This window comes from Epargyreus clarus, unplaced genomic scaffold, assembly GCF_041222505.1.
Source record: "Epargyreus clarus isolate Ecla_fem2 unplaced genomic scaffold, WU_Ecla_fem_2.2 ptg000008l, whole genome shotgun sequence".
In the NCBI taxonomy this organism is placed as follows: Eukaryota; Metazoa; Arthropoda; class Insecta; order Lepidoptera; family Hesperiidae; genus Epargyreus; species Epargyreus clarus.
The window spans coordinates 10,275,860-10,295,440 of NW_027332216.1; the positions used below are offsets into that span (position 1 = coordinate 10,275,860).

At 34.4% G+C, this 19,581-nt stretch overlaps 1 protein-coding gene across 1 annotated transcript in view; it reads right to left on the minus strand.

Moving 5' to 3' along the window:
* rho-5 (rhomboid-5) overlaps positions 1-19,581 on the minus strand; it is a 240,369-nt gene that overhangs the window by 27,876 nt on the left and 192,912 nt on the right. Inside the window, exons 3-4 of the mRNA XM_073075970.1 lie at positions 16,047-16,218; positions 4,139-4,317 (exon numbers count right to left, since the gene is read on the minus strand). Of these exons, the coding sequence (XP_072932071.1) occupies positions 4,139-4,317; positions 16,047-16,218 (351 nt within the window). The remainder of the gene's footprint in view (positions 1-4,138; positions 4,318-16,046; positions 16,219-19,581) is intronic.

The window sequence follows — 19,581 nt, forward strand, 5'->3', positions numbered from 1 at the left end:
ACAATGAAAGATACAGCAATCAGATAAATTGTAATGTTCTGATAATTTGAAAATTATTAGTATTAGCACAGAGAAAAACGGAGACAAATGCATAAACTTTAATTGCAGATACCATGAAAAAATACACTAGCATACATACATACATACATACATACATACATACATAAAATATACACACGAACATAGGTACAAAAATATGAGTTTGCTGTACAATGAAGGTACATGCATTAAAATATACACAAAGAGAGAACTATTTAACTTAATATACAGTTATCTTTGTCGGTATATAAACCCTTTACCATAAAAACTACTGAGATCACAAAGAATTGACTTATATGCACTGCAGCTTTCTGCTTACATATAAGCTGTCACTTAACCCGAATATGAACGTCCTTGTACTGTAAAGTGTAACTATACATATCAGAAACTAATTAATCTGTCAAGTTACCAACATGACGTTGTAACAAACTTGGTTTAACTTGACGCGAATATTAACTAACAGCGTCTACTATATCGGTAGTTGAACTCACATACCTACTACTTGTTTCATACCTACTTGCTTTGTAAACTATTGCAATAACATTTGCCTAGTAGAGGGCTTATAGCAGATTAAAGAAGAGCAAATTATTTGTCAAGTGCAATTTTTTGACAATGATGACGGTTTCTCAGCATTCATCAACGCATAATATGCTGATATTGTATCACTTTGTGAAATGTCTTTAATTCGATTATCGATTCTATCATCTCGATTGCTATAAGATGACAAAACCATCACCAATCATATTTGAAAAACAATGAAATTTGATAAGGCCTTAAAATTACTATTGTTTCCAGAAAAATAAAATAGAAATTATTTTAAAAATAAAAACCCGATTACTAAAAATATATATTATGGTTAGGTACTACCACAATTTAGACGAATCCAACGATACCTCATATGTTAAAATCTAAATAAATTCGTTTGGGCGGTACATACATGCATACGCTCGAAAAAAGAGTTCGCTGTATATCTTTTGGAACTAATGTCTTTCGAACATTACATAAGTAACCACGGTAACGCAAGTAAAACGTGGCATAAATATAATCAGAGACTAATTAATCTGTCAACTTAGCAGCACGACTGTAATGAGCTCGCTCGCGCTTAGTTTAGCGCTAATATTAACTAGCGGCATCTAAGTTGTTTCAAAGCATGCAAGCTCTGTTCAAAGACTTTGATGGACGCATGGGCTTTATTTACGGCTTATGCTTAATAAAATAAGCGAGCTTTTTTGAAAGTTCTAAAGAGCATTTTAGTGTTTATAAAATATTAAACGTTTATACGTTGAACTCAATGAAACTTTAAAAATGATGATATAAAGAATATATTATTCATTTATTTTCATTATTGCAGTCTTCAAGAGCACGTTTAAATGTATTTCCTACAGTAATATACCGTCCTGGGGTTGCGTCAGAGTTAAATAATAATTCTCTTTTCCCGTTGATAGTATAATTAATAACTACCAGTTTTATAATTGTTCACTTTCAGGCTATTTTATATACGCCGTCGTATTTATATAGTATCGCATTATTACGCCGCCGTATTATTAGATTTTATTTTGATTTTTTTTTTATAATATAGGAGTAGCATGCAGTCCACCAAATAGTAAGTGGCTACTGCCACCCATGGACATCTGTAATCAACCTCAGATAGAATTAGATATTCCTACCTGAGTTCGGGCACAGATGTGCCGCTACTCCTGAGGACTGAGGTGGAACGCCTCGGAAAATTATGTCTCCCTTAACACACCTTTCAAACCAGAACACAGCAGCGTTTAACACTGCTGTCATGGAGCAGAAAGAGGTGTGGCGGTGGTACCGCAGGAGTCGAACCACAAAGGGTTCTATCACCTTCAAACATAATTTGATTCCACTCATCATCATCATCACTCATCACATCAACCCATTATCGTCCCACTGCTGGGCGGATCTCCTCTCATAATTAGAAGGATTATGCCATTGTCCACCGCGCTGGCCAAGTGTGTATTGGTAAGTCTACCTTTGAGATTTTTTTTATAAATCTCTCAGGTATGCAGGTTTCCACACGATGTTTTCCTTCACCGTTTAAGCAAGTGATAATTAGTTTATAATACGCACATCATTTTGAAAAATCAGAAGTGCGTGCCTGGGATTTGAACCTCGGACCCCTCGATCGAGAGGCCGAGTTTCTTAACCACTAGGCTACCACTGCTTTTGATTCCACTATATAGGATCTATTCACGTCAGTGCATAAAGTCCGGAGAATGCGAATACTGTAACAATATACTACACTACATCAATACAGATTGATCTCTACCAAGGCGCTAACCCGTATGTCTATACGGGCTAACGCCTAGCTGTCGATAGCTTTGGCCCGAAGGCATTCCACATAGTTCAACTATTGTTGACTAATATTCTACTCATGTATTTAATATAATACAAATTTCACCACGACCACGACGATGCTATCCATCAAATATAAAGTTATCAATGCCACTAATAAGTCTTTGTAACCAGCGTAAATAAGTCAAGAATTCTATCTTCAGTCGTTCATAATAGTACGGTAAGGGTAAGAAAAAATGGTACGGTATTCTTCCCGATTGACCTAAAATGTGTCAAATCAACCTAAATATCCATAACATATAAGACTAGATATAATTTTCGCCTTTTTTTAAAGAAACTTTCGTGACTTGGCAGACTCGGGAGACACCAGCGTTTGACGCTGTGTTTTGATATATAAGGTTTGTCCCTAAGGAAGGGGCATGTATACCGTTCAAATTAATCTTCAAACCTCAGACCCTTCAATCTTATTTGTAGTTGTTGAAGTCCACTTTAGGGCGGCAGTGGCCACTTACTCTTATGAACTGCATATTCATTAGCATCTTCTATATCGTTATACCAAAAATCGTGTTTTTAACAAAATCGTTAGAAATACGCCAAAATGGGTTTATGTCAAAATCATTTTAATTCAATCAGCTTATCTGTATACATGGAACTGGATTATCTGAAGAATTATGGTCTTAAACCTACTACTAATCCGAACCCATCCCAAACATCCATTTTTACGATGGTTCGCTTTAGATAAGGGTTTTCGGAGCAATAAACATCGGCATCTGAGGTAATAAAACTAAAAAAAATATCAGCGACCCCATTAAGTAAGCGAATAGCTGCCTCCTATACTTTTCTAGATTTATTGCGGATTTTCTGGTTAACAACGTTTGACAATTTATATATTTACATACCATATAACGTTATTATTTACATTATATTAGCTGATACGGGAAACGTTGTGTTGCCATATAAATTAAAATATGTTAAGGGTGAACAACCCTTATCACTTAGAGGTATGAAATATAGATAGTAGCCGATTCTCAGACCTACTGAATATGCATATAAAAATTGGTGAAAATCGGTAAAGCCGTTTCAGAGGAGTACGGTAACTAACATTGTGACACGAGAATTTTATATATAAGATAATGGAAATTATTTTATTTGTTTTATAAATCATAATCATCATTGAGAGCCTGTGAAATACCCAATAATAATTAATTATAAGTTTTCGACTCTATAGTCTACCTTTTTCATAACTACCTCGGTAAACCTTAATAAAGATAATCTCAATGCTATCCATATTCCATATGCGGTAAAAAATAATGAGCAAACCCAACCATAATTATTATTACTTAATGAGTGACACTCATCTCAAGATATAACTTCTCAAGAACGTGACATTAAAGTTAACGTCAATATGTTAATAGACTCTATACAAACCACAGTTCATGTAGTACAATTTGCATTTTCGCATACTTAACAATTGATTAAATACAAAAATTTACAATTTATTTAGTAACGTAAATATCATTGGCGATTAACATCAATGACTCTAACGGCATGTAATTTCTTGTTATAAAAGAGTTCGTCATTTTTGTTGTTAAGTGGCGTTAAGCCCAAACAAATACAGGTCTGTGGCGTCAAGCCTGGTGGCGCAACTAAATCGTCTACTAACGATAAAATATGTTAAGAAAACTTCTATAGCACGATTCAGAACCGCCATCTCTTGATGAGTTGGTATAAGTCGCAACACTGATATCACATTCAAATAATTAAAAAACACAATACTTACCCTTTACTTCCGTCAACGGCGTCAACGTCGTCATGGTGTTGCTGGTTGAGCGGCGACGTCAACGCCGGCGGCGCAAAGAAAACATCGTCGACGTCAGCGTCGTCCGGAGGAATGACGCTGCCGCGAAACGATCGGGACCACTGCGCTGACGTCGACTGCCGCGATCGACGCGTCACCGCCTGGGAACAATGTAAAGGCTGGTTAGTTCTACACATTTACATACATATGTAAAGTCCGGTACAGTTCCTATAGCTATATAGGTATCCTATATCTAGCACTCTGCATATATATGCAGGAAGGACTTTGATCAAAATCGGCTTTCCGCACTTTTCGTTAATCCTTATACATAGTTTTGGATCTTGCCATCCAAGCTGTTTTGAATAATTTATAACAATATTTTAATAAATCATTTTTGTTTGATTTCATTTTCATAAATGTTTAAAACTGGAAAGTTTAAGTGCACAAGCTAGCAACATATGTATTTAAGATTAACTTGTGTGCCTTCTTATCTACACTAATATTATAAAGAGGAAAACTTTGTTTTATTTGTTTGGTTGTTATGAAGAGGCCCAAAAACTACTGGACTGATTTTAAAAATTCTTTCACCATTCGATAGCTACATTATCTACGAGTAACATAGGCTATATTTTATATGAAATATATTTGATAGAAAGATTTTGAGGCGGTGCAAAGTTTGCCTGGTCAGCTAGTGTATGATACTACGCTAATATCTATATAATACACATAAAAATATCCAATCATACTGTTTAAATTTATGTAGATACCTACGAACCTTCAACTATAAAACGAAGCAAAATACATATTTATTATATATCATTACATTTTATACACATTTATAGCTAATCGGGTTCAGAAATATCAAATATGCGGCATTTAAGTCGGTATAATTTCTTACGCAAGTCTAGTTCAAACCGTTCTCAGAATACCTCAAATGATATAGATTGATAGAGATGGATGGCTTACTCAGAATCTCGTTAGTCTACGTTAAATACAGTGACGTTACAATTAAAACAACCTTCGAGTTCATTGCCCTTGTAAAGGATTTGACGGAGCGAATTATCCAGTTATAGAACTTACATTCAATTATGAGCTTAGATCCCTACATTAATAGCTATACAATAATATCCATTCCGTTACAATAAGCAGTAATTGCTTAGATCCCATATTTACGTCTCTCTGTTAACTATGGATTTCTTCTCACTTTTAGGGTTCTCTTGTAGCATGCTTATCCACACTACTTCAGAGCAAGTTAGTATACTATTTCCTTTACCAACGTGCACCATGTATGTATATATATTCACTTAATAAATTAATGTGTGTACCAACAGGATGTATGTAATAATCGCCTATAATACCACTAATAAGGTTTTACGACTGTTATGTCTTGTGATTCGAACACAGGGATTAGAATTCAAAGTAACAATATATTTGTAATACGTACGCTTGACACGTCCGCCTCTCGCCGCTACCGAAGTAAGACTGGTTCAAGTCAAGCGAAGTGCAATGTCACATTTGTGACACAAACGGCGGGTAGTACATAAATTTCATCATACAAACAAGGTAATACAAAAAAACTACGAGTATCATTTAAAAACGAGACTGGCGTCTTAATGTGTCTTCAGCGCATATAATTTTAATCCACAGTTTTAACCATTTAATCGCACTTCCACCCCGATGGCGCCCAACATTACTTAACTTTGTAGATCAATTAAGATCTACAGAAGCCGCGGGGCTACACTTCAAACCGGTAATTAAATAACTGAGACTCACTTCAAAGATTGAGTCTAGACACTTAAATCAATTACTTGAAACAATAACAATATTCTGATAGTAAAATCGGTTATTACAAATAAAATTCTCGAAGATTCAGGGACTAGACGATAGGGCAAATAAATCACATTACAATAACATTATTCTAAAACGAAATAAATACAGAACCAAAATTTACTTCAGAAGATTGAGACTACACAAGTATGTAATTAGTTAATTGCTTGCCACAATAGCATTTATTTGGCATGAAAACAATTATAGAAATTAAATTCACTGCAGAATAGTGAAAACTATCTGGCCTATCTGATCATAAACTCCATATACGTAAATAAAAAATATAATATATACTTAAATAAATAAATAAGTACATTCTGCTTTCTACTTTTAGTTTCTATTTTAAACCATAAAGTTTCCGTCAAGGTTTAAAAAACTTAGATCAAATGTCCGCACCCGAAACCGAGGGCCTAACTTTTTTTTAATTTTTTCGTCGAAAAATTTTGAGTTCCGAAATTTATTCGATCACCTATTTAACTTCTATTGATTAAAAACACAGTTTTATATTAGGTAAATCAGTCATTTGCATTTCCATACCATTTCCAAATATCGCATTTTTTACATTAAAAATAGATGTTATATTACTAAATAAGGTAATGTATAACAATAAAAAATAAATCCTAAGTATAATTCATTTAAAACATCGATTAATAAGCAAAACAATACAAAAAAGATAAAATACACTACATTGTTTCTACAATCCTTGTAAATTGTATTCCGTAATCGCTTTCACTAAATCAGAGGCAACCGATTAATTAATCTTATTTGTGCTCGTCATCATATTACCAATACAATCTGTATCCTATATATACATATTCGTATAGCTTGCATAGAACTGACGTGAAATTTGTATACAATAATAATGAACCATTATATACAAGAGATATTATATAAATTTCAGCTTTTCATGCTAGCTCATGGTAGAGTATAACAAATTATAATTTTCTGTAATAATAATGGAGAACATCATAAGAAAGTGTATGGTGGGTTTCTTTATAAAGTTATGTGCCCAAGCTTAACCTAATTGGCTTGGCTTAATCATTTTCTTTATTCCTAAGATTAGGAGACTAAATCTCAAACGATAAACCCAGTCTAAAGGATATTGTTAGTATAATTATGTTCAATGACACGCTGATAATTTATGATTTCTTTATACACGATAGTAGCTAGCATACATAAATACTTGACGATGACGCTCTCTGCGCCCATATCTTAAATCCGAATACATGTGAATTTATGTTTGGCCGGGAATCGAATTGAAAAGAATCGGAACCCATCGCATTTCAGATCGGCATGGCGATCATTTCGCGATTTATATTGTAATACTGAACAGAGAACAGTAAATTTATATGAAAATACTAGCTGACCCATCTAACGTTGTGTCTCCATATAATTAAAAAAAATGTTAAGAGTGAACAACCCCTATCACTTAGGGGTATGCAAAATAGATAGTAACTGATTCGCAGACGTACTGAATATGCATATATAATTTGGTGAAAATCGGTAATGCCGTTTCGGAGGAGGAACTAACATTGTGACACGAGAATTTTATATAATCAAATATAACTAGTTTTAGTAGCACAGTTACTGAATCACAACTCTTAACAAGCGCGTTAAGGCCGGACTGCACTCGACGCTAGACTGTACAAGAGTCGTACTGAAAATCCTTTTTATTTCATTTTCGAATTCTTGCACGAGAGCTGTTGTGTTCCCAGTCAGGCGAGCTCCTTGCAATAAACAAGCTCAAGAGAAAAACTGAACAATTTCGCAATAGTAAAATGCTTGAATGACGAGGAAAATTTTACAATTCTTTGCTTATTGATTTTAACTTGTGACAACGGAGTACTTATGTAAGTACTGTAAATAGCATTATTTAATAATAGGACAACAATTATCTGTATTATAGAATGTAATTAGCCATGCTTGTTTTATACTTTAAGTTCTTCTCACTTTTTCTAAGCCATAAACAACGCTAGGCTTCCTAGGTCTACATTTACTTTATCACGCAATTGCTATACAGATCAGCGAAGATAGGTCATTTAAAATAAAATTAACACAATATACAAAAATAATGACAATAAATATTTTTACCCGACGGCGGAAGGTAAAACTAAGTATAAATTTAATGAATTAATCATAGATTAGTAAAGATTACTCACTCCTAACAAGAAAATGTACCCAGTTTTGAGAATTGAAATAGTTGCGTAAAAAAGTTTTGCCACGTCTCCGTGCTAAAATATTCCTAAAATATTTGAAATAATTATTTATTTATTACGTAAATTACATAATGATTACGTAAATTAGTTATTTATTCGTACATTTTCTCTAAAAATGTTTTTATTTGTCAAGGATTCAAAAAAAGAACTTACTAAAATAAGCCGTTTGTGGCTTCATTCAATTTCAAGGCGGCGAAGTATCTTTACTAATCTATGGAATTAATAAAAAATTACCCTAAAAATTAATATGGATAAATGTATAAGTCAAAAATACCAATGAAAATAAGGCCATCACTAAAAATGTAATAAAATGGCGAACGCACGCGACTTCGCAGACGGCACAAGTCGCTTTAAATCCTTTTTATTTTCGACTGCTTACAAGCGCTGTTATGTTACTCAGACGTTCCTTTCCTGGATAACCGGGAACGAAGCTTCGTATTATTTATTACGCTATAACGGTCGAGTCGATCCCTAAAGACATCGCTCCTATAATTTATTGCACAGAAATATGGTAGCCTAATTCTTCCGTCGCATATTTCGAGGCAACTAAATGAGAATATATTGAGGATGTCGCTACATATGTCCTTGATTTGCATGTATTATGTAGGGCAACAGTTAAATGATAAAAAGCTTCTAGCATAAAATCTTCCACTTTATAATGTTATTTGTACTTTTCTTAAAATGTAAGAATATTCTACTAATTTAAAATATTATAATTAAAAGGTGAGGGTGGTAGAACCCTTTGTGGTTCGACTCTGGCGGCACCACCGCCACACCTACTCGTATTTCTGCCTAATAACAGCAGTGTTAGGCGCTGCTGTGTTCCGGTTTGAAGGGTGTGGTAAGGGAGACAGACTTTTCCGAGGCGTTCCAGCTTAGTCCTCAGTGGTAGGGGCGCATCTGTGGCCGATCTCAGGTAGGAATATCTAATCCTATCTGGGATTGATTACAGATGTCCATGGGCGGCAGTAGTCACTTACCATTAGGAGGACTACATGCTCGTCTGCTACTCCTATATTATAAAAAAGATCGTCCTCTTATAATATGTAACATGTTATAACTTTACGTTTTATTGAAACAGTGCTATCGCTTCTATGGTTTACTAAGAGTGTAGTCAACATTTCGGTTTAGTTATAATGTCTAGCAGATATAGTCCGCGTAAAACTGCTAGTCCGCTCTGAATATAGAAATGAATTGCATCGCCGTAGTATATTGTATGACTACACCCGCTCGCAACAACTTCAAAGCGGATTAGCAATTTGGCGCGGACTGTGCCTAAATAGTAAATACATAACTAGTCATATGCTCCCTAATTCTACAACATTGAAAAGCAAATAATCTAACAAACTATTACAAACTATAATAAAAACTAAACGAAACATAATTAAACGTGAAAGCATCAAAGTTTTAAGACTCAATGCTACTATCCCGTCGTATACTTCCAACGGCACTTGTATTTATTCTAAAAGCCTTATAAAATTTAGAATAGCTTTCCCTTAACGTTTGTTACTGCTGTTTTCCATAAAACACTCTCAGGTAGATGGCTTTTCTATGTAACGGCGGTGGAGTTACGTCGTAAAGTATTACTCATGTGCGGCAACACTTTTGTACTTAAACTCGAGTTAAAATTGAACTGAACACATAATATGCGCAGTTAAAGTTACCATGAAATGGTATTGGCAATTGTTTGTACGAGTATATTCTTTTTTAGCCGTTTTATGGGTGATGATTGGAGGTAAATAATTCAAGTATAAAATATATCACCAGAAACAAGAACTTATTTATGTTTTACTTTCTAATAATTTAAGAAAGACTAGGTACATGCCTTTTAATTAAACATTTTGTAGTACAAGTATATATGTTACAGCCAAAGTGATAAATTCAGATATTATACATAATATCTAGCCATTATGTATCAGGCTTTTATAATAACATATTTTTTTTTTATATGTTTGAGCCTAACGATGAAGCAGACGTGCTACCTGATGGAAAGTAGTCAACGTCGCCTATGAACATTTGCAACACCAGAGGAGTCGCCAATGCATCGCCGGCTTTGAAGGAGAGCTCTTTTTGCACCTTTTTTGAAGAGCCCCATGTCATAGCGCTCATTTATTACTGTCACTAACTTTGTCACTATTATATATAACAGCCAGATAAAGTGATTAATTTATCACATTGTCTAGATAAATTAGTCATTATACATAATAATCAGTCATTATGTATAATAGCTATTTGATCACTTTGGCGGTAACATATATATTCACATCTTATATGCATCTTCGATCGATTTTATTTTAACACATTTCTATAATAACGTATTTATCTATCCGACTATTCCCACCATTTAACTGGATTTCAATCCGATTACACAGCACGAACAAAGGAAAATGCCATTAAATAAAGACTGGAACGCTTACACGGTATAACAGCTTTAAGCTGAACATTTCCAGCATTATAGAGCATTGGAACTTCAGTTCAGTACTCCAACAAAACACATTAGCTGAATTTAGATCCCACTTTAGAACATATACTATAGAATACGGTTTAAACGTTCACTGAACTACTTTATTTACATATTTATTTTTCGCTCTTTTAGAATCACGACATGTGCATAGGGGCTGCGGATTTTAAAGCTGTGGATTTTTTGCCGACTGTGTAACATGGAATGCTTTGTTAAATGTATTTTTATTATTACTGAATTATTTTTTACTCAAATAATTTAAGCATTTTTGGGTCCATATCGGCGGCATCACAACCACTTTTTTCCCTATAGCAGTGTTTATTAAGGTGTATGGTATGAAGGATCAAAGATATTTACATAGGAATAATTAAATTCAATTACTTAAAAAATGTCAGAAGTAATTATACCTTAAACTTGACTTGAATTGTACCTATTAGTGTAAAAATTTATCATTAGTATTTACGATAACAAGCAAAATGATCAAATTTATTTTTGTCGTAATTTTTTTTTACTACGTCCTTATGTGACGTGAAAATTGTTTTCATCTGAAATAATCCCGGCGTAGGCGATGGGAAAACTTTATGATAATATTGAAGTAACGAGCATGCATTTGGCGGAATCTGGCAACTGTTGCCCATGGACATCTGTAATTAACCCCAGATAAGATTACAGAACTAAGCCTAAGATTACAGGTATGCCTAGAATAAGTAGGTCACCTTCACCAGATCCATCCAGTTAAATCACAGTAGCGCTTAATATTACTGTTATGAAGAAGAAATAAATGTGGCGGTGGTGACTCCGAAGTTCAACCACAACATGTGTTAGAACCTTCGTTAACCGACCTGAGAAAAGAGAATAAGAATAACAAGAAAATTCCCCAAAAAAACCCGTATGATAATTCACCACATACGGAGTTTAAGCCTTACGCTTAAACTTCCTTATATTTTTATCCCGGTTTTTCCTAGTTTAAAATCATTTTATAATATAGTAAACACTAAAATGTATTTCGGAAGGTAAACCGAGGTTTATGAAATGTCAGCCCCTATCATGTTCGCGTTAGATAGCGCTACGCTTCTACGACGTAGCAGTTTCGTAGCGATACGATATATTGCAAGAAATACAGAAACAGTATTTTATACAGATTTCTTACAATATATAATAAATTATTATGTATATATTATAACGCATTATAACAGATACGAATTGAGGCTATTAAGTTTAGTTTACGTTAATATTAATTGCAAAGTTTTGAAAGTACAACGACACATAATAAACCTTTTTCACATAAAAGTTAAGCTTCACAATTTTCTCTAAAATTTTAATTAAATAAATGTTACTTTGATATTTTCATTATAATGATACAAAATTCTAATAAAAATATACAGTAATAACTTTACATTAACAATATTATGTTAAATTCTGTTTCGAATATCATGAACACATTGGTTATAAATTAAATTATCTATTATTAATTTTATATCGAAACATTCGACGCCTGAAATTGATGTTCACATGATTCAACGAATATAAATTCTATGAATTTAGAAATGTGTAAATATTATTTAATAAACAGATAGCCAAATGCTCATCTGTTCTTCTATAATGCAAATAATATTTATTAAAATATAATTAATTAACTAAAATAAATTTACAATTATGGTTCCGTACCACCAAATTGTTATTATTTATTTTTGGTATTTGTTATTACATCAGCCATTCAAGTAAATGCATTGTGAAAATTTGTGAACTTATGACCTTTCAATAGACAAAGCGATAAACGTCGAAAATAAAGCGGTTTCTTGTATGGCTACGCCTCTTTATTTTATTATTAGTAATTGTTATTATAGTGGCCACCATTATACATACTATGTAAAATTTCAAGCGTCTGTCAATTACGGTTCAGGAGATAGACGGACAGACAGCGGAGGCAGAAACAGGTGAATTGATAAATATAAATAGAATTCGTGTTATAGTATTAAGATTTGATTATGTGTTTTCGTTATATATTTTTAACGTATTATTTTTATTGAACGTTAATTAATAATTGGCCAAGTGCAAGTCGAACTCAAAATGGACGGTTCCGTACCTCCAACATTCTCATATACATTATTTTAATTTTTAGTATTTGTTATTATAACATCCATTGAAATAATGCATTATGAACATTTGAACTGTCTACCTATTATGGTTCAATAAATAAAGCGAAAAATATCGACAAACAGCGCCTTCTTGTATGGCGACGCCCATTTATTTTCAACTTTTTTTTATTATTAGTAATTGTTGTTATAGTGGCCACCATTATACATACTAAGTAAAATTTCAAGCGCCTGTCATTTACGGTTCATGAGCCCTTTGACAGACGGACAGATAGCGGCTTAGTAAAAACGTTCCGTTTTTACCCTTTGAGTACGGAACCCTAAAAAACTTACGCTATATCGTCAACACCTAACATCGTTATCGTAAACGTCTTATTCAATAAAGGCTTTGCATAGCTCAATTGTCGGAAGCCATTTTGAAATTGGTGTGTCGAGTGTGTATTGATAACGGGTCGTGAGCGGAATTCACACGAGAATGTATGCTCGGGGAATATGCGAATAGTTCGAGATACACTTTTGTATTGTGTCTCTCTAGAGATGTAATAGCGGATGAGCTCAAGATGAACAGGAATTGATAGATATAAATAGAATTTGTGTTACAGGATTTTTATGTGATCACATTAAATAAAAACACACTTAAATAAAAGCAAGAAACAAAACATATAAATTATAACTTTAATTAAAAAGTCACGTATACGATATATATAATCCTATTACAACGCCATCGGTGATCGTCACACAATCACTACATATTATAAAACAAAGTCGCTTCGATTTCTCTGTCCCCATGTTGGCTTAGATCTACCCATTATATTCTATCCGTGCGAAGCGCGGGCGGGTTACTAGTTGTCTAATAAGCTTCTGCGCAAAAAATTATCAAATACAACTACTCAAAATATTTTACGATTAAACAACATTTTATAAGCGTAAAATATACGAATAATTATATTTATGCAAAGAGTAGATTTAGCTGGTATTTCTACAGTAAAATTATTTCATTTTTTACAACTTTAAGTAAAAAATTCACAAAATATCTTATATTTTCACCTCAAATACTTTTAAAGTCATGAATTCTTAATAAAAGTAACATAACAATATCAATAATTACGTGCGTGGGTATTTTACAATTTAAAATTAAGATTTTACTCAAAGAATTAAAACAATACACATTCACCTAACGAGTAACTTTATATACACAATTCCACATTCACAAGGGTCTCATTAAAATTAATTTGATATCACATTCCCTAAATTTTAAAATTCACACACATTTGTTGTATGGAATATATACCTATAGAAATACAGAGTATCAAATATAAATTCAATTTAATTTTAACAAGAAATATTATGTTTCATGTAGTTTCTTTAAACATATCGTTTATATTTGGTACAGAATAAAATATGTCAGTTTTAACATATTGCTATCATTTTAGATTACATAACCCAATTACATATGTTAAATCACAAACAGACCCTCCATTTAATTTATTTATATGGATTGTCTGGAAACTTACTTTACGTAACTAGCCAATCGAGTAAATATGCCTAACGCAAGTAATTTCATAAAAAGCTTTTATCTTGGGTTCTATATTCTATATTGGGTTCTGTATTCCATCGGGAATAGACGTGAGCTCATGAGTATTAATAGAGAAATACCTATATATTATACATATATTAGCTAACAAGGGAATAAGGTTTTGTTTCATACTAGTAGTTTTCTAATAAATTGTATATATGTATATTTAGTGTGGTAAGGGAGACATACTTTTCTCAGGCGTTCCAGCTTAGTCCTCAGGGGTCAAGGCATCTGTGGCCGACCTCAGGAATATCTAATTGTGGCGACCTCCCGCCAAGAGATAGCGCCACGAGTATCCTGAATCACGCTATCTAAGTTTTCTAAATATCTGACATATATACAAGTTCCGAACAGAGACTGTCGGTGCACGGCCGCTTCCCGGGCATGATCACTTAGCCCGGCGGGAGATCTCCCTTTGCCAAATAATCCTATCTGGGGTTGATTACAGCTGTCCATGAGCGGCAGTAGCAACTTTCCTTCAGGTTTTGAAGGTGGTAGAACCCTTTGTGGTTCGACTCCGGCGGCACCACCGCCACACCTATTTCTACCTAATAGCAGCAGTGTTAGGTGCTGCTGTGTTCCGTTTTGAAGGGTGTGGTAAGGGAGATAGACTTTTCCGAGGCGTTCCAGCTTAGTCCTCAGGGGTAGCGGCGCATTTGTGGCCGACCTCAGGGAGGAATATCTAATCCTATCTGGGGTTGATTACAGATGTCCATGGGCGGCAGTAGCACTTACCATCAGGTGGACTGCATGCTCGTCTGCTACTCCTATATTATAAAAAAAAAAAAATATAAAAAAAAAAAAGGTGGACTGCATGCTCGTCTGCTACTCCTATATTAAAAAATCTAGAAGCAACGTAAACCTATAAACAACAATTGCTTTGAAAAAAGGAAAAACGCAGAAAGTTTCCTACGCTTTATTGACGACACCGGGACTTGCATATGCAATGTATGTGACAACACGCACGGCGCATGGAGCGCACGTGACATAGCATACGCAATGCTATTGAGCATATTATTACCTGTAGGATCTTCGTAGCATGCGGTACGTAGCGCCCACGTAGCATAAAGTAGCTATTAAAAGAGTAGCCAACGTAATATTGTATGACCACGGAACAATAGTGTGTATAGCCCATGAAACACTTTTTCTTCTATGGTATAGCCCTTATGACATATTTTTTTTAGTATTTTTAAAAGCTAGAAATTTTATCCATTTATTAAAATTTATTTAATTTTATAAAAGTTATTATTTCAATGGTGATTTTATTTAACGAATGAAGTCCGCGATTTAAATCAAAATTCTGATTTTACACGGTAGGTATTTGGGTGGAAAATAAGTGTACCAATTTATTTTATGTAAAGTAAAATGTTTATCTCTCAACTTAATTGGTCTACAACACTTAATTGGTTTTGCTGTAATCTCGTTAAATTACACATTCTTGAAAAATCATAAACATTGGTAGTGTCGCTTCTCCTTTGAGAGTTACATATAACTCTCTTAATATCATAATACACAGCTTTTGGTTTCACGTCACCTCCTAAATATAACTATCTTAAAAATATGGTCCCTACAAAATACCACCGTAATGCCTTAGCATAAACGAACAAAATTTGGAAGAGACTGAATTTATTCTGGCAACATCCATACCCTAGTAACCATCAGTCAAATACTGCAGTTTACTATCCTATTATAGTTTTTTTTAAACAATACTCACAGTAACAACATAAGAGAGCCCGATGAGAGTGAGTCTCGCGACGCTGTCCTTCACCGGGGGCGGTGGGAGAGCGGCGACGGGCTCGAGCGGCGCCGGCGCGGGGAGCACGTCGGGCCGCTCCCGCGCACGCCCCCGCGCCTCCCTCGGTGCCGCGCCTGACGCTCCATACATACTGGAAATAAATACACTTTTAGTATAGGTATACTAAAAATACAGGTGTTTTTTAGGGTTACATGCCCACAAGGTAAAAGCGGAATTCTATTACTAAGCATCTGCTGTCTGTCTGTCTGTCACAGAACTCTAAATCGAAAATTTTATAACAGCAACTTTATCAGCAAATAGTAAAAAAATCTTGAAAATAAATGGGGGTCGCTATACAAGAAACCGCTGTTTTTCGATACTATTCGCTTTATCTGAAGTGTAATAGATAGACAGTTTGAATTGTCACAATGCATTCACTTTTATGACTCCTATGAAAACAAATACTAAAAAAAATTATTATTTTTTGTGGTACGGAACGCTCCAGCGAGTTCGATTCGCTCTTGGCCAATTAGTTTATAATATAAGGGTAGCAGACGAGCATGCATTCAGATTGTAAGTGGATAATGCCTCCCAGTGGCAGTGATAGCCTAGTGGTTAAGAAACGCGGCCTCTCGATCGAGGGGTCCGAGGTTCAAATCCCAGGCACGCACCTCTGATTTTCAAATTTATGTGCGTATTAGAAATTAATTATCACTTGCTTAAACGGTGAAGGAAAACATCGTGAGGAAACCTGCATACCTGAGAGATAAAAATCTTAAAGGTATGTGAAATCTACCAATACGCACTTGGCCAGCGCGGTGGACTATGGCCTAATCCTTCTCATTCTGAGAGGAGACCCGTGCCCAGCAGTGGGACAGTAATGGGTTGATGATGAATGCCTCCCATGGATATCAGCAATCAACCCCAGCTAAGATTAGATTCCTATCTGAGTTCGGCCACTAATGGGCCGCATAGGAGGGCCCCTGAGGACTAACCTGGAATGCCTCAATAAAGTATAATCATTACAAAAAGTACTTACTATTTTAATTGCTACTACAATAATTAATTTCAAAACCAATTACCATAGCTACATTCAAAACTACATCCAACTAATTACGTGTAGAAGTAGTTACGATCCACGTCTGCTTTAAATAAAAAGCATTTTATTAAATATCTCGAAATTAACTTAAGCCGTGAGAACGAATAACGAATTTTGATATCTCATTTTAAGAGTCCCAATTTGTAAAAACCAGACATGTTTTTATAATTTCGTGGTGATGTATGTTTCGGAAATTAATTATCACATAATCTGATGATAAAAGAAACGAAAAAACGAAACTAAATTTGGGTTGATAATGATCACTCAATTGTTATATTAATCATTATATTCTACACTAATTTCCCTACACTAGTATTTTTCCTGTGGGTGCCATGAACACAATACACAAACACCAAAACCTATAACAAAAAACAATGTGAGCCGTCACGGGACGCCTGGCAGATGTGAAACATCGACATTATTTTGTAAAAGTAATATGCAGAAAAGAACATATTGTGATAGGAATTAAATATGTCATAATGATAAAATAAAATATTACGATTTTTTCCAGGTAACGATGACTATTTATTGAATAAAAATTTATTTTCATTAAATACAAAAATTTACGAATTTATTTCAAGTCGATTGCGCATGGCGACGCGTCGCCACACCGTACACACTACTGCATATAGACTGTATATATATATACCATCGTATAGCGTGGTGGCGCGTCGCCACGGCATGCGTCGCCACGCCAGAAATCGGTTTTACGTGCGGCTATAGATGTTTCACATCAAAAAAATAATTAATCATCGAGATAATTGTTTGGCCAGAGATCGAACCCAGCAACCACTGCGTGTACTCGTACCTACGTGTACATATATTATGTAGCCTTCATGTCCGTGAAGATATCATCTCATATAAGCACATCTTTTAAGACAAAATTTATATACTTTTATTCACAATATACAAAGAATATTTCTGCTAGTTCTCTAGTACGAGTATATTTAGGCGAAGTCGTAGACACAACAGCTGTCGCGAACCGTCTTCAACAGTGTTTGAGACTTGTCGATTGAGCCTCCACGTCGGGGCTATCTGTTTCCGGAACATGTCATAACATACGCCAAATACTACCTTATGTGCCACAGTGACAGAGAACGTATTAACTATGTATAAGCGAGATGTTAAAATAATATTTTTTGACAATTATATAACAATATTTTTTTTATTTAACGGAAAAGAACTTTAATTACTTCTTTCCTAAATATAAAATTCCTTCCTGTTTCCTTCAGTTTCCAACGGTTAACGAAACAAGTTTAGTCCTCGACAAAACCATAAATACCTACAAACTTGACATTTTTTTGGAAGTAAATACTAGCCTTATAAACACTAGCTTACTAGGAAGGTTGTTGATAGCAACTAGAGAATCTTTACTGACGTCCATAGTACCTATATAGTCAGGATAAAACAAAATAGTAAGCGTGGGCCTTACGTAACTTGTATCGAGATTTATTAATAAAATATTTGTGCAAACTGACCCGCTACAATTCATAGTTACGTCAACTCGTAACTTAACAGCTGCCGCGACCGTCTTCAGTTCGCGACTCCGGTATCGACTTCTACACGTCGCACCAATCTGTTTTCCGTATTTGTTGTAACATCGGCCTATATTTCTTCTATAGAGTATTCGTCGTCAACGAAATTTGTCCTACGAGTAGTCGCGCGTTTTGATCTAATTTTAAGAAATGAATATCGTTTGTTGCGAATAATATGACTTAAATTTTCGTTTCGGTCAAAATAATACCTACTTCACACTTTTTTAATGTGAAACATAACTTAAAATATATTATCTGAACAATTGTGTATATCGTGTTGATATCCAAAACACGTGTAACGTTACCAAAATCAATGTCAAAAAGTCTAAATAAAACTAAATAGTAGAGTCTTACGTAACTTGTAACGAGATTTATTTACAAAATATTTGTGCAAACTGACCCGCTACAATTCATAGTTACGTCAACTCGTAACTTAACAGCTGCCGCGACCGTCTTCAGTTCGCGACTCCGCTTTCGACTTCTACACGTCGCACCAATCTGTTTCCGTATTTGTTGTGACATCGGTCTACGTGTACATACATGTGTCTTTGACATATAACGTCTTACTCGTACTTTAAACTTATGTAGAAAGGAAGACAATTCTCCGAGACGTTCCATCTAAGTCCTTAATACTTAAGGGTTTACGCATCTGTGATCAACCTCAAGTAGGATTTTATCTGGGTAATAGTATCTTACCACCAAATATATTGCATTCTAGTTTGCTACCTCGATATTATAAAAATAACAAAATAAAAGAAGCTATTTAAGTACTTAGAAAAATCATTCCACTTTTTTCTTAGTACAGAATTGTAAGCAATATCCATTTATAACGTAAAGAATACGCATGTTAAGCTCTAGAGATATCAATACGGAAAACAGA